At 37.7% G+C, this 26,797-nt stretch overlaps 1 protein-coding gene across 1 annotated transcript in view; it reads left to right on the top strand.

Moving 5' to 3' along the window:
• Nucleotides 1-26,797, top strand: part of ABCC4 (ATP binding cassette subfamily C member 4 (PEL blood group)) — a 152,095-nt gene that overhangs the window by 108,047 nt on the left and 17,251 nt on the right. The window contains exons 23-29 of the mRNA XM_067293393.1: nucleotides 2,284-2,394; nucleotides 3,874-3,974; nucleotides 6,229-6,420; nucleotides 10,867-11,022; nucleotides 15,026-15,115; nucleotides 15,588-15,760; nucleotides 22,349-22,454. Coding sequence (XP_067149494.1) covers nucleotides 2,284-2,394; nucleotides 3,874-3,974; nucleotides 6,229-6,420; nucleotides 10,867-11,022; nucleotides 15,026-15,115; nucleotides 15,588-15,760; nucleotides 22,349-22,454 — 929 coding nt within the window. The remainder of the gene's footprint in view (nucleotides 1-2,283; nucleotides 2,395-3,873; nucleotides 3,975-6,228; nucleotides 6,421-10,866; nucleotides 11,023-15,025; nucleotides 15,116-15,587; nucleotides 15,761-22,348; nucleotides 22,455-26,797) is intronic.

Below are 26,797 nucleotides of genomic sequence, written 5' to 3'. Positions count from 1 at the left end.
GCCTGGGAAAGAGAATGCTTTGAGAAGATCTAATAGCTGCCTTCAAGCACCTACAAGGATGTTATCAAGGAGGAGCCAGGTTCTTCACAGTGGTGTATTGTGGGAGGAGAGAGGAAAACAGGTATAAGTTGAAACAAGAGACTGGATATAAGGAAAAACTTTTTCACCAAGAGGACAGTCAAGCAGTGGAACAGATCGCCCAGAGACGTGCAGTGTCCATTTTGGGAGATTTTCAAGACCCAACCTAGATAAAGCTCTGAGCAACCTGGTCTGACCTCATAGCTGACCCTGCTTTGAGCAGGAGGTTGGAGTAGAGACTTCCTGAGTTTCTTTCCAATCTGAATGATCCTGTGATCCTAAACGTGCTTAAACCATAGCTGATAGGAGAGGATACCTTCTGTGCTTGCTCAGAAAGTTGGAGTCCTGGGTTCTCTTAAGTTCCTCCTCAGCTGAAGAGGCTTGAACTCTTTCCTGCCTCACAGAAGGCTCTCCCAGCCAGCAGTGTCTTTGTTTAGTGCTTTTGGCTAGAGCACTTTCCTCCTCTCTATATGAGGCTGAGCTTGGGAAACAAGACACTCCCTTGGGAGCCCTGTTTCAAGGGTTGCCTATCAATTTGGTATTAAATAGTCTTTAGATAAGAAAACAAAACAAAACACTTAAAAGACATGTTGAGGATTGATCTAAGCCTAAGCTTCCTTCCTGCCAGTGCAGCATGTTTCTGAGCAAGCTCATCAGAAGTTCTGTCCTGATGAGTCCCCATGAAGGGTGCATTCCTGCATGCACAGAGGCCCCGATTACACTGGAAGGTTGCAGAATGGCCCGTCTCAAGCTAGCAGTTCTTAATACACCTTCCTGGACAACAGCACCAATAGAGCAAATCCTTGGAGCTGAAAATCTACAACCCAAGTCTTCCATTTTGTGGTCTTACTACTAGGCTCCCATCTAAGTGTAGGAAGGTGTTATAGGCTTGGTTTCTAGAGTCACTTGCCTCCTGGGCTTCAGACAGGTACCTAACTCACCATGATAAATTTTATTTCTGAAACTAGGTTTGTGACTTTATATGGCCCTCCTTTCTGTACATGTAAATCCATGTGCCTAGGTGTATGACCTTCCATTAGACCATATCAAATGTCTTTTGTTTAATGAAGCCAGCTGCTAAATGTGTGGTCAGGCATGCAGTTAATGTAGAATGAGAATAACAGATTACCAGATCTAGAACTTCCTTGACTGCCTGTTATCATCCCTTTCCCTCCACAGTCCTCCAGAAGTTATATGCAGTCCTGTTGGCTGAATTACTGATTTGATCACTCCTTAATCTGGCTATCCAAATGATCTGACTTAAAAACAGACTTATCTCTCTCTCTGTTATAATAAGGATTTTTTACTTTGAATCTTTCCCAGCACTGATCTAAGGAACAGTTAAACAGTTCAAACAGCACGAATTTTTAGCATGGAGCAGTGACAAGCAGCGCTGAAAGAGTTGGAACAGTAACCTTTTACTGTGACTTGGTAGCAGCTGGGACAATTTGTTACTTTGTTATGGCTATTTGACTTCTGGTTTTGGCCCTGAGCTCAAACATTTTGCCTTCTGTCTTACAATGTCTTTATGCTGTTATGCCCTGTATGTTGTACTGTACAGTATCTGGGATGGAATTCAGCACCAAATTGTGGACACGTAAATGTAAGTGCCCGCCCAGTGGAGATGTCCACCTGTGAAGTCCTCCAAAACTAGATGTATGCATTTGGTCAATTGAATAGCCCTGCACCTCCACTGACTGTGTTGACTAGATCTCCTCTGCTTGTAATGGGAGCTTAACCCCAGCACAGCTGCCTCTGAAGTGGTTTAGACAAATGTGTTGTGATGCAGTCTGTCTAAAATAGCCTGTAGACTATAGTCCAACTACAACAAATGTAGCTGTACTTCTGCATTTTGTACAAGACTCCCATTCCGAGTCCACTGAAGTTAAGGAGGGGCTTCCATTGTAAGTAACTGGGCTGGCTTCAGGCCTTGAATGTTTTTGTTTTTCTTCCTACTTCTGTTTGTTATACTATCCTTGGTTGTATTACTGTGAAACTAGGTCAGACTCTACCAAGAAAACAGGACAAAATTCTAGTTATCATCAATCCATACAGACATACACTTGAAGATGACAATACACTTTTTCTCCCCCCCTTTTTTTTTATAACAACTTGTAATATCAACAGGATTTAATTTAATAATAATTATACAACTCATTTTTCTCATAACCCACTGTTCTTATGTCTTTGTAAAATACACTTTAGAGGCCTGGTTTCTATTTCTGACGACTTCGAGGTGGTTTGCTGTGCGTCTGGATGCCATCTGTGCCATTTTTGTTATAGTGGTTGCCTTTGGTTCCCTGCTTCTTGCCAAGAGTAAGTACAGATGTTAGGAAAAGTTCTCCCAGTAATTACCATGTATAGTAATGTCTAATTCTTTTTCATAGTTTACTGTTTCTAATTGTTTAAGGACTGTAATTAAGTTAAATGTTTCTTTCTAGATCATGATCTCTTCCTCAGTCTCGGGCATTGGAGCTCTATCTCCTTTCCTGCAAGTACTGGAGGCAGTTCAGACATCTTCAGGGCTTAGGCATGCATCTGCCATCTTCCTCAAATATGCAAACAAACTTGCAGATCTGTAGTCTTCACTTTCAAGATTCTGGCTTTCAGGATAACAGCAAATAAATCTTTTCTTTTTCCTCATCTTTGCCTTTCCTTTGCAAGCCTACAGGGCTTTGCTTTTTGTACTGAAACACCCACAGAGCTGCTTCTTAACACTTCTTCCCTTTCTACACATGGCACAGTAGGCCAAAAGGCAAACTAAAATTCTGAGGGATATTCTTCTAATACCTTGGATCAGCAGGATAGGCCAGTTCCAGAAAGAAAATCACCTTGTAATAATACAGTTTATATTCACTGTCACTCATGAACTGTCTTAGTGTATGCATCATCCAGGATGTAATTGGGTTAGATGTACTAAACTGAGATAGTCATCTAAAATATGAAGGAAGAAGTAATTATCTTGGACATGAAAATTAGTGCTAATTTGCTGTTTATGTTTCTTTTTTCTTTGGATAAGTTTTGTGTGTGTGCATGTGTATTTTAAAATACTGTACGCTGCTTAACACTGAAAAATTTGAGCTAGATTTGAAGTTATTAGAATGCAAAAAGACAAGTCAGAACAATGGTCCTGAATCTTTTCTTGCCTCTGGATAAGGAGTAGCTCTCTTGAAGTCAATAGAGCTGTGCTAGGATAAAGTTCAAGTAAGTCAGAGGACAATCAGGCTTAATATTAGGGCAGGCAGAATTCATTTATTTTACAAGAGCTGACCCACTGAACATAGTAAGCGTTTATGTAAATAGAGGAAGAAATATTTTGTCCTGTTATTTTCTGTGGTCATTTGCAACTGTACAGAGTTGATGTAAATGTTCGTAACTTATTTTGAAATCACTTTACGCTCATTTTTGCATGGATCTGGGGGCTGTTCTAGCTCCCTTAGAAAATAACTGAGAAGATATTAATGCTTAGCCAAATAGGGGTGACCCTAGAAAGCTATGTAAGCGTGGTCTTGAGTCTGAACTTCAGGTTTTAGATAAGTGCCAGGTCAAGGAGAATCAGGATTGTCTTTTCAAATACCCAGATAATTTCCAAAACATTCAAAAAAAAGTGGGGAAGAGGCAACAAGTAATTATTCTGCCCGGAGCTACTGGTTGCACAGATGGTAAGTACTGTGTAACCAATAAAAATTCTGGCTGTGATGCTTCCATTATGTATTTGTGTGAAAGTGAAGTTAACTAGAACTTTGTGTAATTACCAGTTTATCTATTCAATTTTCTTTTTTCTTCTTTCTGCAGCTTTGAATGCGGGGCAGGTTGGTTTGGCACTATCCTATGCAATCACTCTCATGGGGACATTCCAGTGGGGTGTTAGACAAAGTGCTGAAGTTGAAAACCTGGTAACGTTTATTCCTTCCTTTTTCCCCTTCTTGATTCCTTTTTGCTCTTGTGACATGAGGCCTTAAGGATGGGGTTCTTTTTACCTAACTTAGGACATCAATACTTCCACAAGCAATTGAGGCACCATTTACAGTCAGTGGAAAAAAATAGCCTTTTCTAGTGTATAGTTTGTCTGGCTGATTTTGAATGTCTGTTGAGTTGAATTGTTCCCAAAGGCTGTCCTTCTCCATTGACAAAGAGGGAGTCTTTATAATCGTCCCTTATAGCAGTAAAGAGACTGTCTATTCTGATGTCAATGTGTACATTGAAAGTTGCTAAAATTATATGAAATTAATACCTCTCTAGAAGTAGAATTTTTAAAAGATTTGGGATTTTTCAATTTTTTATTACATATTCTTGTTGTATTTTTATTTATTTTATTTATATCCCTTGTGGGATTTTTTGGGGGTCCTGTTAATTCATTGTAAAGGTTATATCTTCTTCATTTGTTTGAAATTAACAAATATTTGAAAGTATTAAATTTATATTCAGCTGAGCTGATGATGTGTGTTTTCCAAAATATATAAAGTAAAACACCTTCCACCTATCTACAGTATTTACTAGTATGCTGTAGTTTGCCTGTTAACATTTGTAGGTTAACGTATAAGAAAAAATACTGCAAAACATACTGCACCTTAAAGAGCATACTGCATCATAAACCTGTTTTTTATGTGCATTGTGTTGATGATTGAAGTTTCCTTGTAATTATAATTTGCTGACCATAGTCTATGAAATACATCTAGTACTTTTGTAAAAGTAACAAAGCCGTGTTTAATAATAGATAAAATTAATAATGTTAGATTTGTATTTATACTGTCTAGCACATAGCACGTAGCTTCTTCAAGGCATTTTCCAGACATGAATAAACTAGTGGTGCCAGATTTTGGTGAGAAATGGGAAGAAAGTTGGTCTTTCTTGTTCAAGTTAGGAAGTTTTGGAAACGCAAATCTTTGGGATTCTCCAATGGTAGGGAATTACTCTGTGAGAAGCTGGGATTCAGAAATACTTTGGAGAAAGACTTACTGTTTACAAAGCTGTCTTTGGTGTTGAATGTGGATCATTTCATAGAGCTGTGATTAGCATTAACTTTTTCCTTGTTAAGTTGACATCCTCCAAAAATCCCCTGTTATTAAAGTCCTAAATTGAGGAAGGCAAGAATATTTCCCCTCTCTTCTACTCTGTTACTCTTTTCTTACATGTTTTTCGTTGGAGCTTATTTCATAGTGTGGTGGCAATGAGGTCAGAGAACTTGCTGCCTGGTAGCGCCCATCTTCAAAGCCACTCCAGGCAAGATAAGCCTACTGGGTATCTTTATGGTGGCCTTTTCAGAATCCACCTATGAGTGGATACAGTTGAGTAAAATGAAATATAATAACCTATACATTCAACATTTCTATAAAACTGAAATTGTAATGAGTAGATGCATGGGTGAGGATCTGCACTAGAGCCTAAGCAGAGCTTTTATTATTTGCCTGAGGGGAAAAAAATGTCTAGCTAGTTCTTCTTTTGTTTCTCTTCCCAGTTAATGTCCCATAGACTAGAGTCATTAGCAAATATTGCAGTTTCTTTCATATCTGGTATCACATACATAGGAAAACAAGTTTTATTGCGTATTAAGGCAATAATATGGTGACAGCTATTTTGAATTTTGGAGTTGCTTGTGACAAATATATTAAAAACATTTGCTGGGGATGAGTGCAGTAGTAACAACAAGGATGAAAAAAGGAATGAAGGAATGATGATGCTGGTAACTTGATGCTAGTAACTGTTGTGGGTCTGCCTGTGGTTTATCTGGCAGTTTCATTTGTAGCTGTTTTTTGAACACATGGAGAAGTGTGGGGTTATCTTAGTTAGGACTGACAGACAACTATCATAGCTTAAGTTCCTTAATACTTATGCATATACTTAAACTTGTAATTAATTCCACTGATTAAAGACTAATGCTAACATGGATTTATGTATCATAGTAGACTGGGATCTGTATTAGAACATGTAATCAATTCTTTCCACTTCTTTAGTTGTATTAAGTAAGTATAAGATAGTACCAAGATTAATCTCTGCTTGAAAGAAAAACTCTAGAATAATTTGTTTTGAATATTTATAGTCAAAATCCAATATATATACACACATATATATGTGTGTGTGTGTATATTAATATATATGTATATGCCATAAGCTGAAATTCATGTATACATGTCATCTTTCCTCCCCTAGATGATATCAGTAGAAAGAGTAATGGAATACACAGAACTTGAAAAAGAAGCTCCTTGGGAGACTGACAAGCATCCACCACCTGAATGGCCAAGCCAAGGAATGATAGCATTTGAAAATGTTAACTTCACTTACAGTCTAGATGGACCTTTGGTGTTAAGACATTTGTCTGTTTTAATTAAACCAAAAGAAAAGGTATGTATATGTCTGTGTTTGGCCATTCACCGTAATTTAGCAAAGATGATAAATTAAAAAGAAGCTATGTGATAACGATACGTTATAAAAGATATGGATGTTAGGAAACAAGATAAACATTTAAAAAGTAAGTCTTAATTGTATTTATTAACAAAAGTTAGAGCCTATTTATTTCCTGTAAATTTAGCAGAAATATGTTTGAGAACATGACACTTGCAATTAAGACAAATTATCTGTCTATCTATCCCTTTAAACAAAGGGTAAAACATATTTGATAGTTTTCTGACAAAACTTGGATTTCATCAGGAAGTGACAGTTATTTAAAATACCACCCAAGCCCAAAATGTTTGTTGATATCCAAAGCAAATGGAGCTGCATTAGGAAACTGGGGATTCAGTAAATGAAACGCAAATGGAATGAAGGGTGTCAACACACAAAGTGAATAGAGACAATTAAAAATAAAGAATGTACACGTTCTTGCACAGAGGCCAGAAGGGAGGAGAAAAGAAAGAAATACAAATCAGTTGCATAACTTTAGAACTGAGGATTTTATTTCAGTTCCTTTCGGCTACCAATCCAATTAATTGTTGCAACTAATTAGATTGGTAGCTAAAAGAAACAGAAATAAAATCCGTCCTCCTCTGCAAATTTGACTCTCTTTCCCCAATTTTAACAATATCCCAATAGAAAGAGTGCTGTGGGGAAGGTCTCCCCCACAGACAAAATTAAATTAGAGCCCTGCAGTGTTAATTCGTGCTTTGCTACATTTCAAATGCACATGTACTTTTTTGATTAGGTTATCTTCCCTAGGAGGCTGGTTCAACTCTTCACAATCATTGCCCTGGCCTCATTTGTAACATGCTTTTCCATTCAGTCCCAACCCTGTTTCATTCCTCAAGTGGACCTTATTAATAGCATTCATGTTACAAGAATTCAGCCCAACTTTGCTGCATGGAGATGATCTCATGGAATTAGGTACGTGTAAGTTGAGAACAGGGTGTTTAAGAAGAACAGCAAAAGGGATGTTTGTCTTCTCATTACTTTTCTTGCCTATGGGCCAGCTCTTTAGCTGTTGTATGTCACTCCCATGTAATAGCAGACAAGAAGATTTACGTGTCTTAGTGAGAGATAGAAATAAAATAATAAAGAAAAGGAAGCAAGAACTATTAACAGTGTATTACTCAATACTTGGGGGGGTGGGTATTAAAGGTATTTATTTTTGCTGTGTGGTTGTGCTGTGGTTTTGTCATCCTGAAGTGAATTTGCCCAGCTTGAAACTATTGCCAGCAATTTTATGTTTGTTTTCTATCATGTTTTGCACAATACTGCAGTAGACTGCCACTGTGTAAAATAAATCTCCCAAGCATCTGTGCCGCTTATATTGTTTTTAATAATGGCAAAGCATCTCTTCAGAACCAGGTTTCTGGCTACACTAGGGGATTCTGCCTGTAAGGCTGTCAGTGGGAGCTTTTATGCCTGTTCATACCCCTGGCTAGCACAGACTCCTTGTGGCCACAGTGCCACTGACAGAGCAAATAAAGTTAAATTTCTGCCGTGCTTGGAGCTTGTCTTATAACTACCCCAGCGCACAGTTTGGGAACCTCTAGATATAGTCAGAATGGAAGATATCGGTAGCAGATCACTTGCTTTTCAGTGCCACTTGACATCATGGGCTGCTCTCTCCTCGGATCTGCCACCTAAGCTGCATGTCTCAGCATTCAGTAATTCCTTACCGTCAAAACAGGCTAGGAAGGACCTTGTGTTTAAAACATCTCTGCTAGCGCAGCACAGTCTGCCTGAGACAGACTAAAGAGTGCTCACATAAGGAGCTCTGCAGCAGCTGGCTGTTCACCCCCTTCAGCTAGCGTGGCTGAAGCAGGAGAAACAGCTTTATTTTATTTTTTAAAATGCCACTTTCTTTGTTTTAGCAGAGTGTTTAGTTGACTGTAACAATTTCTGAATGCTTATTGACTAATATTTTGTTAAAAGGACCATATTTTCCTTGTCCAGACATATCCTAAATCTGAGGCTATGGCAACATGAAAAAGTTAGTGTGAGGAGGCTGAGTCTGGATTTATGGCATGGCAGCTGTTCACGTAAATACTCTTACAGCATAGCGTGAAAGGGAGGTTGCCTGAGGTATAACAAAGACACGGGCAGTTTCTGTGGAGTAGCTGACATGCTGTAAATCTCATCCTCATTTTTTGTGCAGCTCTACTTTGAAGTATGAGTGATGCTTGAGTAATGATGAGCCCAGTGTAGCAGGTGTACTCCAATGTATACACGTGGCTTACGTTGGGCAGCAAAATCCTGGCCGTACGATTTTGGCGGCTGGGACTCCTGTTTGCAGACCATCACTGTGTTTGCACTGGCTATGAACATGGGCCTCTGAAGAATACAGTGTATAAAAGAAATGTGTATACTGAGAGCTGTTTCAAATTCATGTCAATTTTCAGCAGCCTATAGTCAATTGGACCAAAAATACAAATAGATTTTTCTAAATAGTGAAGAGCATAGTCCTTTCATTTGATGCCAAACTGAAAGTGGGATTTTGACAATATGCAGAGCAGCTGCATTTTTATTTTAAGTATCAATGTATTTTTTTATATTTTTTCTTTATATTCTTAATACAATACTTTATATCACCAACATTTACAAAGAAACAATTGAACTTCTGTTTTTACAACTCTGTCTGTGTGTTCTCCGTTCAGCATTTTCTTTCTGAGCTGTATTGTAACTGATCAGAACCATTTTTTTGTTTCATTGATTTCATTTAGAATACTAGATAATTTACTTTCTCTTATCATTTATTGTAACAAATTTGCTTAAATTATGCTGTGTCTTTACTAATAAGTACTGTATAAATGTTAATTAGTTTATATACAGTTGTACAGTGATGAACTGTTGGATGAAATTGAACCAGAAAAGATAGAAGTAGAAAATACCTTTTAGATTATGCAGGGAAAGTTGCCCTTACAGTATACACTTTTTTTTTATTTTTTAATTTTTTTTTAGTTTCATGCATTTGTGATTAAATGTGGACATTGCTGCTTTGTTCGTGAGCTTAGTGTCTGACTGTTAGAAAGTTTTTCTTTGCTGTTCAATGTAATGTTTCCTATCCTTAATTTCATTCCAGTAGTCATTACTGCATACATCTGAGTCTCAGGCAGTGGGTAATTGCCCTCTGGTGTCTGTACGTATATTCATGATGATTTTCATGTTTCTTCCTCCTTCTGCACCCCAATCACTTCGCTGAGCTATATTGTACATGTTTAATCCTCATAAATCCTTCCTCATAAAATCAGTATCTCCAACCCATATTAATTTCATGTTGCGCTTCTCTGAACTCTTTCCAGTATGTTGATTTCTTTTTGGAAATGTAGTGATTAGAACTGAATGCAGGAAACAACAAATCCTGCCAGATCAGATCTGTGGGGGAGTTATGCCCATCACCTTCTATGATACAATTGATTACTATACATTGTTTTCTCCAAGAATCCTTTACCTGAAGACAGCTTTAAAAAAAAAGAGTTTGCTGTTCAAATAGCATTTAATCACTACTAATTATATGTCTCTTCTCATTTATTAATGGGCCTACTTTCTCCTTGATGTTGGTTTCATATGAAATATTTGTAAATCTTAATCTTTTGACATTAAAGTTAGCAAACCCTTACTTTGCATCGTCTCTACATCTTTTTTCTGCAGGTCTTATTTTTTCACATTGTAAAACAGTTTATATTTTTTCCTTGGGAACCTATAGAAATAGAATGATTCTCTCTAATTTTATTCACTGTTTCTCCTGCTTGGAAAGGAAGTGCAGCTTGCTCACATGGCCTTGTAGTTTCAGTACTTGTATCCTCTCTGTTGTTGCAGCTGTGTGAAGCATGAATACTGCTTACAATCCTACTGCTAGTTTTAGCTTTATTTTGGCTTTAAAGTTTGACTACTTTAAAGTGCTTCCTCTTGACTGTACTAACCAAAATCAGTTGCAATGTTATTTAAATTGGCAATACTGCTTATATGTTGTTCTCAAAGTGCTTTATGAAAGTCTTTTTTTTGGATTGAGAAATAGGTGCATATCTGAAATGATTTGCCTGACATCACCCTGTAAGCCAGATTTAGGAGAGAAATTAGCTGCCTTGAATCACATTACTCTATGCACTGAGCTGCTTTGTCTTGTTGATACAATACAGTAGCACATATTGAGGGAAAAGCTTTGTTAGAAAAAGATTTCTTTCACCTTTGAATGGTATGATCCAAGAAATCCAAATGTCACCTGACTCCAAACTGATTTTGAGAGGGGCGGAGGGGAGACATTTCTTCCTTTTGGAAAAAATGTTTATAAAAAAATGTTTTATACCTGAATGGTGTAAAACTATTGCTTAAAATATTAGTCAATCCTGAGAAGTTGTTGGTTTAATCATACTAGCTTGGTTTGTTTCGTAGGTTGGAATTGTGGGAAGAACGGGAGCTGGAAAAAGCTCTCTGATAGCAGCCCTCTTTCGACTGGCTGAACCTGAAGGAAGGATTTGGATTGATAAGTACTTGACATCAGAGCTAGGACTCCATGACTTGCGGAAGAAAATTTCAATTATACCTCAGGTAAGAACTGACTTTGTCTGCTATATACGTTTTCACTATAGTGCCACAGTATTTAAAATGTTTTGCCAGGATATGTTCCCCTTGCACTCCTTATGCAGTAGACTTAGAAACTTGAACAAGACCCTGTTCTTACTTGAATGAGGTCTCAGTTATTTTAAGATTAAGAGAATCAGCTTAGGAGACTTGGAGGGTTTTCTTCTCAGTTTTGCCCCTATCTACTTCTTTGGAATAAGTTTGAGCAGATATTAGCGGTATGCTGTCCTCCTCCAGCCTGGGAAAGAGCAGAGAGATCTGACAGGAATACAGCAAGCTTCAGCAATCTCCAGAGGTCCATTGATTCTTTGGCAGCAAGTGCTGCGTGATGCATTGCCCAAAGCTTTGTTAGAAAGGGACTTTGAGGGGTCACTCTGTAGTCACCCCTATACAGACTGACTGAGGCTACATGCAGAAAGAGCAAATGTCCCGACTAGAAGCGAGCTGTCAGCCTTGCCATTATTTGGAGGTCGGTGGAGAGGAGGAGAGCAGAGACAACAGAGAAAGAATGGGTCATAAATTAAAATTTGCTGAGCTTCAGAAGCCCAGGAATACAGGAAGAAATGACAGTGTTGTGAATGGCCTAACCTCTCTGATGTTAGAGCAGAAGAAAGGATGTTCCAAGAAATCCAGTAGGCCATAGGTCTATCGTACTTTCAAATGAGACGTTGAATCAGAGAAGGGATATAGATACATACAGTACATACATACCTCTATGTATAACCTCTTAACTTCCTGAAGGCAGAGCCTGTGCAGGTTATCAATTTTTGTGAGACCTCTGACCTATCCTATGATCTTTTATCCTCTACTGGAGGGGGAGGAAAGGGAGGAGGGCAGAAAAACTCTAATGACTACAAATACGAAGTTGTGTTTTGGCAAATAATTCATCTTGGTTGTTCTAGCCGGTAGACAGTACAATAGGCTGGAAACCAGAGAAATTTGTTTTCCATGTTAGCATTAATTCTTAGATCTCTGTATTTTATCACAGAAGTTGTATTTAGAGTCCTTTGACCATCTGAATGTTTTGCTAGTCTGTTGGCAAGGTAGCACTCAGCATGTTTATGTTATATTACTTTCTTTAAATTGAAAATCTGATAAAAACAGTAATGGATGGTGTTTCTTTTAAGCCTCTCTTGATTACCTGCCATTTTTTTCCTGCCCCTGTCCAAAGAATAGGAATCAAAGAGAAAGAAAGTAGGTATGCTATTACCAACAAAAGGTTACCCCCCCAAAAAAACCCCACACAATTGTATTGTAGCCTAATGCAGGCTTTTGTTTCAGCACACTGAAGACTTCATTAATGCGCAGTGGTACTACTCCCTGAAGTTAGTGACCTTTTTGTATCTAAAGAGGACTTTACATGGACTTAAATTCTATTTCTTTTGTTTGTGTGCAATGGTTTTTTTTCTCCTGAAAATAGATGACCATCAGTTCATTCAAGGTCTACAGCTTTTTCAAGTCCTTATCCATAGCTATTGCAGATGATTTCTGTGTTTGGAAGCATTCAGCAAAACTGAATAAAAATCCAGTCCTGAGACAGGAAAACTGCTGATCAAATACAGTTTCTACATCTTGAGCAATGCAGATGCTCCAAATTCACTGCATTTAGTTATACATGTTTTTATTTGTGCACTGGTTTATTGACATGATCATGAAACTATTTTAATCTAGCTGAGTTCTGTGACTTTTATCAAGTTTTATGTTATGTGTTTTCATCCCTGCGGGTTTTAAGTGTCTGAGGGCTAGCTGGTAGGATTTCTTTTCCACATAAAGGTAGACTTGTTTTCACTAACAATATGCAAAACTTTGCAGTGCTGTTAGTGAGAAGGGTTTAGAATAAGGATTATACTGTAGTATAAGTGTTGTCTTTGTATTACATTACTAATAATATTATCAGTAGTAGTCATGTAACATCAGACAGTTATTTTGCAGCAAAAATCTTCATAATTATGTGGGAAGCTAAGAAAACAGAGAGAGAGGGAGAGATGCTTATGAAAACTATGACATAAAGCATGCTAAACTGAGCCATTCCTAGAGAGTGATGAGGCAAGACTGAAGTTTTCTTATACGTAAGTTTAAATACCTCCCCAGAGAAATAAAAATGTGCTTAGACTTCTAATTGCTTGCTTAGATGGAGCTGTGTGAAGGTTGTGTTTGTAAATCTTTTCTATGCAAATGTTGTCTGCCTCCCTGACTGCAAGCATTTTTACAACAATTATTTACAGTTTGTCTTATTACTTTCCTCTCATAAACCAGACTATTTTAAATAATAATCTATGTGAGAAATGATAATTAAAAATAATCCTTATCTACTGTTGCAGTACACGCCTGTTGTTAGGACTTTTATAATACTTATGAACATTTTATAAATTCAGCTTCTTATTTTGTCAACCTATAAAAAAAAAGAATGAAATGGAATATAAACCTAACAATACCTTCAAAACACACCAAATGGTGTATTAAAATATGTATTGTTAAACAAATTATTTCTAGGTGTTTTTGAAGAAAAATGTTCTTTAACCTGTTAATGTTCTTACTAAATCCTTTTGTTCATTCAACAGCTTTTCAGTGATGTTTTTTTAATGCAACAGATATTTTCAAATAATTGGTGTGTTACATCAAGAAATGCATGTGTTCTTTTACATTGATTGTGCCGTGTTCTGTCTTCGTTAATCCTTTTATATCACTCAGAATGGTTTAGAAATAAAGACACAATAAAAAGGGTTTTAGATCTAAATTCTGTTCTGATTTGGTGCTGCCCTCTGGAGCTGGACATCAACTAGGGTTAGATGGGGCGTAAGTCAAAACAGAGGTTAACCTTGGAGCAAGCTGAAGTTACCAAATGTAAATTTAGACTTTTTTTTTGGAGGGGGGGGGAATACTTGTATAAGATTTCTCCAGTTCAAAGGAGATGCTGATAACATGATGAATAGACTCCATTTCTGACCAGCAGTGTTACAGCTTTTGACTTACTGTTGTCTTGTGTGTAGTATTAAGAGGAATTTAGCCCTGTACCCGTGCATGACTCTCAGATCTGGCAGCTCACATGAGTGAGTATTGGTCTGTTGCTTAGGGAATTCTGAATCAAAAGTCGTGGTTGCTGTTCTCAAATATTACATGTTTCAATGTGAATTGATTTGAACCAGTCTCATTAATGAATTGTTACTGGCCTGAACTAGAACTGAAGTGGAACAGCTGCTTCAGCCACAGGTAAACCCACATTGGTACCTGAATGGGTGAATGTACTGGTTTGAGGCCCTAGTTTATTTTGAGTGATATCTTTGCCCAGCAGTGCTCCAGTTCTGGGTGAGATTGGTTTGATGCTTTGGCAGTATAGATTAACATCAATGTGTATAGATTTGAACATTGCATTGAAATGGTGAAAATTGTTTCTTTTAGACTTTGTGGTGGTAAAATTGAAGAGCTTTTATGGTATGAAATGGGGAAAGGAAAAAGAAAAAACAAACAAACAGAAAAGCAAAACCAAAAAAGCATTGTGAGCTCTTTGATTCCTCTCCATTTTATGTAGTTCAAACAGAAACTTTTCAGAACTGCCCAAACGTAATTTTTAGGAGTGTAAGCTCATTGACAGTGGTTGTTGCTGATGTTCATTAACAATGCTGGGAGAATAGCAGTAATTTCATGTAAATATATATATAGCTTGTGGTATCAAAACAGTGGCATGTAAGTGCTGACCTGAGTACCGACAGAACTGCGTACAGCAGTTCTACCAACAGACTTGCCCTGTTTGTTGAAATATCTCTATATAGATTTGTCTAGTACTTACTTTGTCTTTCTTCCTCTTTAAATGTGCTTCTTGTAAAATACTCTTTTGCATTTCACAAAGATAAGTTGTTGTAGGATATTTCTGTGCCATTGCTGATATAGATTAGTTGTGATTATTATTAAATTACCTATTGTGTTATAAAACCTGTGTATGTAATAAAATCTTAATTTTTCTGGGTTTTAGGAACCTGTTTTATTCACTGGAACTATGAGGAAAAATTTAGATCCTTTCAATGAATACACCGATGAAGAGCTGTGGAATGTCTTGGAAGAGGTGACTTAATCTAGTAATGTACATCTGATATTTACGTGCCAAATAACATTATAGTGCTTGTGTATATTAGGTTTTAGATGTTTCAGATTTGATAAGGGCACAGCTGTTGATGAAAAAAGGTAGACTTGTGTGTGTGTGTGTGTGTGTGTATGTATTTGTGTGTTTGTGAATGTGTGTGTAGATGTGTATATTTTTATATATGTCTTTTATGAAAAAATTATCCTTTGAGATGATGATTTGGTTATGTTTTGATTCATATCTTAATTTTAATGAACAATAATAAAATCTTAACAATATGCTTTAATGTTATTAGAATTCTAATAACTGACACAGTGTAATCCGACTTGGCACTTGCTTGTTTTGTGTCAGAATATAAAAGGTAAATCTTGCTTACTTATTGTTGTGTCATCAGACAAACAATAGCTGATTTAAAAGGAGTTACTCATCCTACACTATGTTGACATGTCAACAGGTGCAATTGAAGGAGGTTGTGGAAGATCTACCTAATAAAATGGAGACACAGCTGGCAGAATCTGGGTCTAATTTTAGTGTTGGTCAGAGGCAGCTGGTGTGTCTTGCCAGAGCGGTTCTAAAAAAAAATCGGATCCTTATCATTGATGAAGCAACAGCAAATGTGGACCCAAGGTAAAAACAAAATCTGTCATGTTGAGATGAGCTGTATTTTTTTTAATGTGATCATCTGTACTGTAGAGATGAACTTAAATACTTTGTATTTCTTGTAGTTTGTATTGCTGTTTTGTGTTTTCCATGACAGCATCATTATTGTCTATTCAAAACGGGGAAGCTGAGCTTTGGATACAAAGCAGATGATATAAACTGGGAATGTGCTCAAAATATCTCTCATTTCAGTGCTTTCCATAGAGTAGGAAAATTAATATTCAAAGTTATTTGTCCTGCAGCCATAGACAAGAACTTCTTTGGAAATGCAGATCAGTAACAACAGCATAGCCATGAAACTTCAGTTGAGTTCTGTTGATTTCGGGAAGAAATGCCTCTGCAAAAATTAAAACATAGCAAATTTGTTAATAAAAAAAATGGGTGAAAAATTGGTTATAAACAAAAACAGATACTCTTCGTTATGAGATGCTATCCCTTCAGATTACTTTGGTACCAGTATAACAAGTTACAGATGAAATAGGGTAAAAAAGGTAAAATATCCTAAACACCACAGGAATTACAAAACAGATTTGGAAATTTTTAAAGCTAGAGGAAGGACCCATTTATCATTTATTATTGTCTTGTATAACTCAAGCCAGCAGAACTTTCCTGATTTCATTCCTGTTTTAACTAGAGTATATTTCTAGAAGAACATAGAACCTCAATAGAAAAAATTGCAATGACAACCCTTGTTGAACTGTTCCAATAGCTAAGTACCCCCACTGTTAATTTTTGAAACATTTGAAACGCCAATGGAAATATTTGGAAACAATACTGCAAACATACTGCATCAATTAGTCTGAGCTGAATATATAGTTCCACCAACTATGGCTTGAGGGAAAACTCAAAGTCCAGAGAGGACAATAACACAGCAAGTCCCTCAAACAGATGCATTAAGGATTTTGTATGTCATCTGGGCGTGACTCATTTTTATAACATTTTATTGGGGGAGAAGTGGTGCCACTAGAGTAGCTTTGCAGTTCAGCTGACAGTGTATTTCTAAAACCTTTAGAAGAGTGCATTCCCTTCCCAGAGTGGTTTTGTTTTTTGTTTTTTTTTTTGTTTTTTGTTTTTTTTTTTTTTTTTTTTGACTATTAGTTTATTTTTGGCTGAGCACTGATAGATTAACTGTGATTAATTGTAGCTGTTGAAATTTAATACCATCTTACTCATCCTCCCCGTTTTGGCATCTCATGTGTGTGTTCGCAACTTGCACTATCCATTTAATCGATCTTGATTAATGTGTGCTGCAGTATATATTATAATAAGGTAAATGTTTGTTTGTGTCAACTCTAGGCATAACAATACAAATAATAACTTGAAACTTCTTCTTTGAATTCGGTTTGCATTACAATCATTATTACCTTTCCCTTAACGTGTTGCTATAACTAGAGCAGGGTATTTTTCAGCTGTGCAATCTGATAGGATGCTCATAAGGAAATGCTGATGCGTGTTGCTTAACTGAGCAGTTAGGGAGGCATTTTTGGCATGTAAAGAAAACCTCCTCCTTTTTTGATGCACAACCCCCGTACCTGGCACCCTTGTCTCTAGCCTGGTGGCAAGCACACATCATACCAAGCACCTGGGTTAGGAAACCATGGCGAGCTGCCCCCGGCTCTGGAGATACTATTTCTTTTTTTTTTGATTGTTTCTCTGGCTCTTGATCTCTTTGCCTCAGCCACTGCTGCAACCATATCCCTTCTCCAGTTCAGCCTGGAAGCAAATGGGAGAAGGCAGGGTTTGGGGGTGGGGGGAGGAGGAGGGTGGGAGAAGGTGCGAGGCAGTGGATAGGACAGAGGTGTGCAGCATGCCTTCCTCAGGGCTGAAGGGCTCCCCACCATGGTCCTCTGGCTCGGGCCATTCTTGTTTGCCTCTGGGTAAAACTGAGCAATGGAGTGAGGGGAGGAATTTGGAGTGCTGCTTTCTCCCTCCTTCCTACATCTTCTAGCTCCCAAGTGTCCCCTTATCTCCCTTGCTCCTCATAGCTGCTGGCTGCTCTGCACCCTGCAGGGGTGTCGTTGTTGTCAGAAAGGAGGGAAGGGGCATGCCATGAAGAAAGTTTGCCTAAGTCGGACTACTTACCTGTTTTACATGATGATTGACAGATGTTTAATGTGGTTTTATCTTTTTGGTCATGCAGCTGGAATTCTTATCCCTACAAATGAAATAACTTTTTAACAGTTAAACAATTCTGGAAAGTTGTGTCAAATCCAAAGCAGAAGAGTTGCAAATCTTTCTGTAGTCACTTCAGTGATATATTAAAACAAAATCCCTGGTAACAGAGCTTTTTTAAAAAGAAATGCTAGCACTGATCTTACTAAAGTATTTGTGCAGTGAGTACAGTAGTATGTTTTTACTGGTATTTGTACTGCTTGTAGAGGATAAAAACTTTTGAGACTAATCTACTGCCACATTTTTAAATTGGTTGTTCATGGAGTTTGGTTAAACACAGCTGTTGAACATAGTTCAGTTCATCAGCCAGTTTAACCTTGTAAGGTTTAACCTTTCTTTACATCTAAGTGCTATCTGTAACTGTCTCTTTTTTGGAGAAATTATCAGCCTGTGCTGGCTTCTCCGTGGCCACTCAGGAATTGTAAAGTGTGAGATATGCTTCCGGGACAATCCCGAGAGGACATTAAACTGAAGATAATGACTTATTCAGTGTTTCTGTTTCAGCAGCCCAGTTGCTTCTCATTCAGATAGTACTTTTTCTTGCTTTTTAGATAGTTTTCTTTTTACACAGTCAACTAAATTAGAAAGATGTACCAAATCTTGTGTTGCTTTGAAATTTGCTGTTGGATTCCCAACCCACAGTGCTGATGGGACAGCTATACCACCATTTTGTGCCTTCTTATCGTGCTTTTCCTTGGGGAGTATGGTGGTTCTCATTTTCATATAATCAGATTAGGGTTGAGCTTTTGTCATCCAGCAGCCCTGGTTTGGTATTCAGGTTGCATCTTTGGTTTCTAATGTGCCTGAAAGATGATGGGGCTTGATCCACTGAAATGGATGATGGAACCGATTGGCACTTGCCTGACCACTGGTGTAGGCAGTGGCCAGGTGTGTAGGCACCACAAAGGACCCATTTATGCCCTCAAAAAAAAAAGGACAGAAATGCTGCTTCCTTTGGCACTTTGGAGGGTAGGCATATTTAATTGGCATGTGATATAGTCTCTGCACTCTGTCAGCACTTTATTCTGTACTTAGTCTTTTTGATGTTCTTGTCCCTCCTACCTTCTTCCCAAGATTGTCTTGCTAGGTTGCTGGTGGTGTTTCTGCTTGCCTTCCTAAAAACTGTGCTTCAAGATCTCCTGTGAACCTGAAAGAGGATCTGGTCCAGTTCCTATCCGTGGACATGTCTACATGAGATTTCATACTGTGATATTTGAAGATGAAGCTATTAGATCTTTTTCTGATTACTTTGTAGTCTCATTTTAGAATCTTTGTAGCACCCACAATACAGCCAGCAGTTCCTTATTAGAGCTCAGTTTATATTCAAGAAATACCTGTTTAAGATAATAGATTGATAGTATCTATCTAAGAATGAGAAATGGTTTCTATCCTAAATGCAGGAAGAGGTGGTGCTATGAAGAATGCATATAATAAATAAAAGTTATAAATGAATGCAGAGGACAGGGATGTTCAACCATTATCCATTCTACTGAGATAACAATAGGTATAACCTCAGATTTGCAAATCATTTCAAGTTCTTTTAAAAGTTGTTTTCAAAATTTCCGAAGAAGCTGCAATTCTCTGTGCTCCTTAGCTCTTCAGGAAACCTCACCCTGAGCTTGACTACAAGGAAAGAAAAAGGCTTTTTTTACATTCTTCTAGGTAGTATTATTGAGGCTTTTGTTTTGCTGTTCGATGTAGGCTCTCTCTAAACTGTTGCAGAGAATGCACCCTGCTGTCTGTATAAGCCTCTTCCCTGCTGAGTGTTATCATGTGTGGCCCTGATTTTCTCTGCTGAAAGGACAGTCAGGTCATTGAGGCATTGCTGAGAAGATGGCAAAAATATATGTACATTAATAATGGAGTAAATACCCTGGTATTACTGTGATCTGAGATATGCATATGCTAGTGGGGCATTAAGGGTGAACAACTTCCTTTTCTTAAGGAAGCTGTTACCCACTGGACTAAAGAGCCTGGCTCTGTCATGATTTCTGTCTCTGCCCCTTTCTCTGATTGCCTTGTTTGAAAGGAGTTGAGGCTTCCCACCATCTTCTTTAGCTTCTTTAGGAAATAGGAGCAGAAGGCCCAAGCTCTCTCTGACTGAGGCCCAGAACATTTATATTTCTTGAATGAATGCTTTTACAGCTAAGCTATTAGCAAAAGATGGTCAGAAAAAGAGTATGTTAGGCTGCAAACCTCTCTGGTGGTTCAGGCTGCAACCAGAATTTAGGCAAAGACTGAGTTTTTCCTTGCCAATTTCAGAATCATGATGGAGCTTAAATGCTTCTATCCCCAGATGGGGATGACTGTGAGCATGCATGGAAGTTCTGTTTAGTTGCTTAGAAAACTTCCTGGTCCAAAATGGAGATGTGAGTTTGTATTTAGGTGATACAAACCTGGCAGCAGGCGATAATCTGAGACTTAGATTTTTACAGTCTGCCTGAATAAGGATTTGTGTGGAGTTTAGGCTATGCCCCCCTTCCCTGTAATGATTTGTCCTGTCATCAGTAGTGATCTCTACTGCAGAGAGCTATTGCTCTGTGGTGCTGAATGCTTAACCTTACTTTGCCACAGAAATTGTGTTCAGAGCATGAACTAGTGCTTTCTGCTATGGAAAGTCATTCTGTTACTCCATTCATCTAAGTCATCCTGTTCTTCCAAAGTTAACTTTGTCACCTTTTTATTGTTAGTGCCTCCTAACTTGATGCCATCAGAACAATTCTTTTCACTTAATTTTTAATGTGATACCAAATGTTTATGCAGGTCCAGAGAGATTCATTCTAGAGTACTACTTCTACCTAAAAAATAATAATTTGTCAGAGGAAGACATTTGTTAATGTGACATGAATCTTTGTTATATTTTATTCAATTTTCTATCTACTTTTAACTGGAAAAACAGCTAAGGCTTTGCGTGCAACTAGTGCAGGCTAATGTAACTGCCTGAATATACAAATTTATATAAATATATATTCTTTGTCTTGTTTTAATTCTAGGTACAGCATTTATTGTTCTGCAGTCATTCTATAAAAGTACAATTTCCTGTTTTAATAGAAATCCTAGAAATGAGACCCCTGCCTTCAAGTGCAGAATTCTACGTTGGCGTTTCTTTGGTCCCACTAACCCTGTTGTATCTTGAGCTGTTTGGCTCTTCTTTCTATCTTGGATGAGAGTTTTAATTCTCATACTGCTTTTTTTTTTCTCCATTGGCACTATTAATCATATTTTTGAAAGCTGGTACACAATATACGTATATTCATATAGCCTGGCATTGTGCCCAGGTTGGGAAGCAAGATTTCTGTGCAGTGTGGAGTGTCAGGTGCCTCTAGAGGGCATTCATCACCTGGTGGCTGCCTAATTAAGGTGCTCTGATTCACTTTTCAGCCATACCTTTCCTCTTTTCATTGACTATAGAGAGGGTCGTATAGACTCCCAAAGTTATGCCTCACTGCAGTGCTTTAAGTTATATGGTGTCAATACTTCTCTACAATTAGTTTCTTGAATAATTTCCAGTTTTATTAGTATAGCAGCTCTTTTGCCTTAATGCTCATTTATACAGCTAGAGAGCATTTTAGCCTCTATTGTTTTTTTCAATATAACTTTATTTTCAGTTCTTTCTTAATGTATTGTAATTTTCACTTTAACCCTGTACTTCAGTTCAGTATCTCTGTTCTAGCTTGGTTTTCAAGTCTTTTTTTTCCTCCTGATATCCTTTCTTTGGTGGTTATTCATACAGGAGTTTGAGACTCTTAACTGAAAGCTTTTATCCCTTTCCTTGGGATGTGAGTTCCAGTTAACACTTTTGATTTAAGGATATGCTAAGTTTTCTTTTTCTGTATTCAAGTTCTCGAGCTACTCAAGTTTGAACTGATTTATTTACCAGCTAGTTTACTTTATTTCTTTACACAGCTGAAGTTAAGAACCTTAGTTGTAGGCTATCTTGTGTTCACTCTTCAGTCCATTTATGATGAAGAGTATTTGCTTTCACCAGCTTTTCTTCACTGCTTGGGCAAACTAAAGCTTAAACTAACAGTGACTTTTTTGGTGAAGAAACCTATAGGAATATCTGAATATAACTGCTAATAGGAATGTTTTTTCTTCTGTAATCAAAGCCTGGAAAGTTAGTCTCCAAAAGTGAAATTTATTGCTCTGCTTCTAAGAAGAAATTCTTTTCTCTTCAATCTTTAGAGGACAGCTTTTGGAGTATGTTTAATGATATGCCTTCAAGTCATCTAATATAGCAAGAGGAAGAAGCACTGTAATGACTTCATAAATGTATATTTCCTGCTGTACAGTCATGTTTGATGAAGTCATAGAACCTGCCTACCATTCAGTTTCCTATGCAAACATCTCATTTTTGTCTGAACTGCTCTTGCTGTGTTTCAGAACAGATGAGTTCATTCAAAAGACGATCCGAGAAAAGTTTGCTCAGTGCACAGTGCTGACCATCGCACACCGCTTGAACACCATTATTGACAGTGACAAGATTATGGTAAGGCAGTCAGCTGCTTAAATTCTTTTTATTCCCTGAATAAGATTAATTTTATTGACTTTTTCTTTTTAATTTTGATCCAGAAATGGCCAGAAATTTAGCTGTCCTTTAAACTTATCCTAGTTAACCTACAGGGATTGGGAACTCTTAAAACTGTAGAAGTAATGACCTGAAAAGACTTCTTGCATTGTTTGGCCTTGTGGTTTCCAGCCTGCAAGGCATGAACCCATGACAGGTGAGGTACAGCAGCAGACCCAAGCAAATAAGCTCTGCCAATGCTAGGAGCCTGAGGAGACACACCCAGGTGGCTCTGGACAGAGTCAGCTGTATTCAGTCAGGTTTATTAATTCAGTCTCGGTGGGCTGAGGGAGGCAGTGACAATAGTTAGTGGTGTGGGATTTGTAAGAAGGAAGTGGTAGAGGTTCTGGGGCAGGAGACATGGTGGTAAGGAGGCAGCAGCTGCCCTTGGGCAAGGGTGGTGGTGGGAGAAGTGGAACTAGACTGGTGAGGTAATGAACATGGCCAGCTTTCTAAAGCAGGATTCAGACAGAAAAGATGAAGCACTGCCTCTGTCATTTTTGTTCCCTATGAGCAGTGATGTTCTCTCTCTCTCTGAAATACCCTTCCTGCCATCCTGCCAGCTCCGCAATGCATTGCACATGCACAGAAAATGAGAAATCCTTGCTGATTATTTTCTTAGAGGAGATGGTCTTCCCTAGGCTCTCAGGAAATCTGGCTGGTCTGTGTCCTTGAAATGATGTGTAGCCCACAGTTTTGCAATTTTCTGCAATAGGAAAGGAACTCTTTGCAAACTTTTTCTTCACAGCCAGTTAGCGAAGTAACTGACATAGTGGGTAAATCGTATTCATAAGGGCAACTCAAACTTAACTAGACTTCAAGCAGAACCCTTCAGCCCTTCCCCTATCAGTGATGACCTTAAAAAACCAAAAAACAACAACAAAAAACCCCAAACCTCTTTATTGAGGGTTTTTTGGTGAAAATGAAGCACGTTAATTCTTTTGGTATTTTTTACTGGATGCTCCAAACATTTTAAAATCTATGGTTAAGAGTTATAACAGTTGCCCGAAGTATGCACAAATGAAAAAAATGAAAATCATGAAAAATCTGAAAATTATAAAAAAAATGAATGAAATCTACTGAGGTGAATGGTGTTCTGAGGCATAGAATAGAGTAAATTGTGAAGTGAGTGATTATAGTTTACTTGCAAGGAGAGAAACTAGCAGAACTGTCATAATAAGTCATGTAATTGTGAGCATTTAAGGTGTAATAAATAAATATTTTCTTCCCTGGTGAATACCTCCCCACAAGTCTGATGGATATGTTGGTGTTTTCTACAACTAAAGTGAACAAAAGACTTGTGAGGAAACAACTGTGACCTAATTAATAGCTGTGTGTGTTTGTTAGTTGTCCAAAGGGATTTCTGTGGGTTTTGGTTCATTAACTACCATTAACATGTTATGCACAGAATGCTCTTTCCATGAAGATGTTTTCTTAGTTTATCTTTAATATCATACAGTTGTAATGAAAAGTAAATGTTTTTGTTTACTTTTTTGCTAAAAAGCATTTGAGCAAAGCATGCAACTTGGAAATCATCTCTCTCCCCAAACTGCTCAGTGTCTTATTACCAATGGTATAGCTATTCTGTTGCATTTTTACAGTCAGTATACTGTTTTTAACTTTATGTTGTTTCATCTTAGGCCCTACTAAGAGTTCTGCTTCCTAAAAGGCCATTTATTTTCATATATTGTCTAATACAGTCTTTTTAGAATGATTTAATGACCTCTTTAGAGTGTATCAAGGAGCAGATTTGCAAAAAGTTGTGCCTTAGGGTCCCCAGTCTTCAGTAACTTTTAAAACAATTTTTTGTTCTTTTATATTACTTCATTTTGGTCTTAAGACTTCTGTAATTTTTTGGGACAGAGGAGGGCAAGAAGAGTAGTACAGAAAAAGGGAAACTGACACACATGACCCATTAAGAAATCTGTTTTTCTGACATCCTTATTCAGAGTAATTGGTTCTGTTTCCATACAAATTGGAAATATTATAGTATATTAAGAATGATCAGAGTTATGGCAGGTTTACCTTTGTTATACTTTTATTATTATTATTACTTTGTTTACTCAGGCATGCACTTCCTAGTGGGGACAGAACAGAATTTTGAAAGAATAATGAAAGTGTGAATTAAAAATCTAACAGACAAGAATGTCCTTCTGGAACAACTAACAACTAAATGAGTGCCATTAACAATAAAAACAACTTTAATTGAAGATTAATTATTTTCTTAAATACTAGGAAATTTGAGAAAACTTGGCTAAAGAAGGCTTTCTGTTTTAAAATTCGGTCTCAAAAATACATTATATTTTAGTAGTATACAAGTTTAACTTGATGCACATTCTTTTTTAAGAGTAAAAATGCACAAACTGAAGTGCACTGTTATTCCATTGCCCACTGTTCTTAAAACTTTTGGTTTTGTTTCCCCTGTAACTGAGACCTCTAGATGCAATAATGCCTTCACGTATAAACCATCCCAAATCCCTATTGTTTGCTATCAGGGTAAGCTTGATAGAAAAATGAGTGAAGACGAGCAAATATGGAACCTGACAGTTGGAATATTGACAATTGTCTTCTGACAAACAATAAAGTTGTTCTTCAAGCAAATTTAAATTTTGATCAAAATTGTTCAACTCTCTTGACTCAATCACAGAAATCCAAGCCTTGCCATTGAACAAGTCACATAGTCTGAACATAAGCTAGGGTGTTTTTTTGTTTGTTTGTTTTCTTCCCATAGAATCATTCAGGTTGGTGGGGACCTCAGGAGGTCTGTAGTCCAAACTCCTGCTCAAAGTACGGTCAGCACTAATTTCAGACCAGGTTGCTCAGGGCTTTGTTTACTTGGGTCTTGAAAACCTCCAAGAATGGAGATTCCACGGCCTCTCTGGGCAACTTGACCCAATGCTTAATTACCCCTGCCGTGAACTTCTTTTTCATTATATCCAGTTGGAAGCTCCCCTCAGTTTATGGCAATTGTTTCTTGTTTTCCCACTGTATACCTCACTAAAGAGCCTGGGTCCATCTCCTCAGTAACCTCCTTGTAAGCATGGGAAGGCTGCTGTTAGGTCCCCCAAAGCCATCTCTTCTCCAAGGTGAGTAAGCCCTGCTCCCTCAGTCTCACCTTCTGGAGCAAGTCCCCTGACCACCCTGATGGGTCTGTGCTGGACTCCATCCAATTTGCCCTTGTCTTTCTTGTACTGGGGGGCCCAAAACTGGACACAGTAATTCACAGTAATTCAGACTTGATCTAATAAGCACTGACTAAATCACTTCCCTTGATCTGCTGGTTATACCTCCTGTTGATACAGCCCAAGATGTTTTTACCCTTCATCACTGCCGTGGCACACTGTTTGACTCATATTTAGGCAACTGTCCACCAGAACCCCAGTTCCTTTTCAGCAGAGGTGTTGCCCGGACAGTTACTTCCCAGCTGGTACTAGTGCAGGGGGTTAGTCCGTCCCAGATGCAGGATTTCACATGTGTCTGTGTTGCATTTCATGAGGTTTCTGTTGGCCCATTCCTTTAGCTTATCTAGATCCCTTTGAATGTCAGCCCTGCCTTGAGCATATTGACTGCCATCCCCGGTGTAGTGTTGTCCACAAACTTTTGATTTAATTCAATTTAATTGCTTGTTAGGCTAAAACTTTCCAAAAAGAAAATGTTCACCTTTAGGGTTAATTCATATATTAGAAAAAAAAAATTAGACCAAAAAGAAATTTTGAGGAAGTCATGAGAAAATGTCAAGTTGAATGAGTATGGAAGTAAGAACTGAATGTGAACTGTTGCATGTCTACTCACACCCATCGTAATAACCGGTTCTATTTTAGAAGAGAAGAAAAGCCTACTGGAAGAGGGGAAAAAAGGAAGAACAGAATACATTTTATACAACTGTAGACAAATCTGGCCTCAGGAGTTGTTTTAATTCTCGTTTGTTCCATTCCCAAAACCATACCTCTGGTTTCATAATCCAGGTCACACCTTAAGAGTATTTCCATTATATCTATCTTAGTGATAAATACTTTTTATCAGAACTTCAAACACTTAAAATCTTTGAGGGAAGAGCTGTATTGTGTAATGTGATACTCTCTAACCCAATCACCTCAGTGAGTAATACTACGTTGCTCTTGCATAGGACCTTTCATCTGGAAATTGTAACGCTCTTACAAACAATTAATTAAACTTCAAACACCTGGGTGAGATAGGGAAGTATCCATACAATCTTTGGAACCAGAGTTGGAAAGACTTGTTAAGTCAGGCCATCAAATACTACT

This window comes from Apteryx mantelli, chromosome 1 (assembly GCF_036417845.1).
Source record: "Apteryx mantelli isolate bAptMan1 chromosome 1, bAptMan1.hap1, whole genome shotgun sequence".
NCBI classification, from domain to species: Eukaryota; Metazoa; Chordata; class Aves; order Apterygiformes; family Apterygidae; genus Apteryx; species Apteryx mantelli.
The sequence above is the reverse complement of the archived record's forward strand: the minus strand, read 5'-3'. Positions and strand labels throughout refer to the sequence as shown.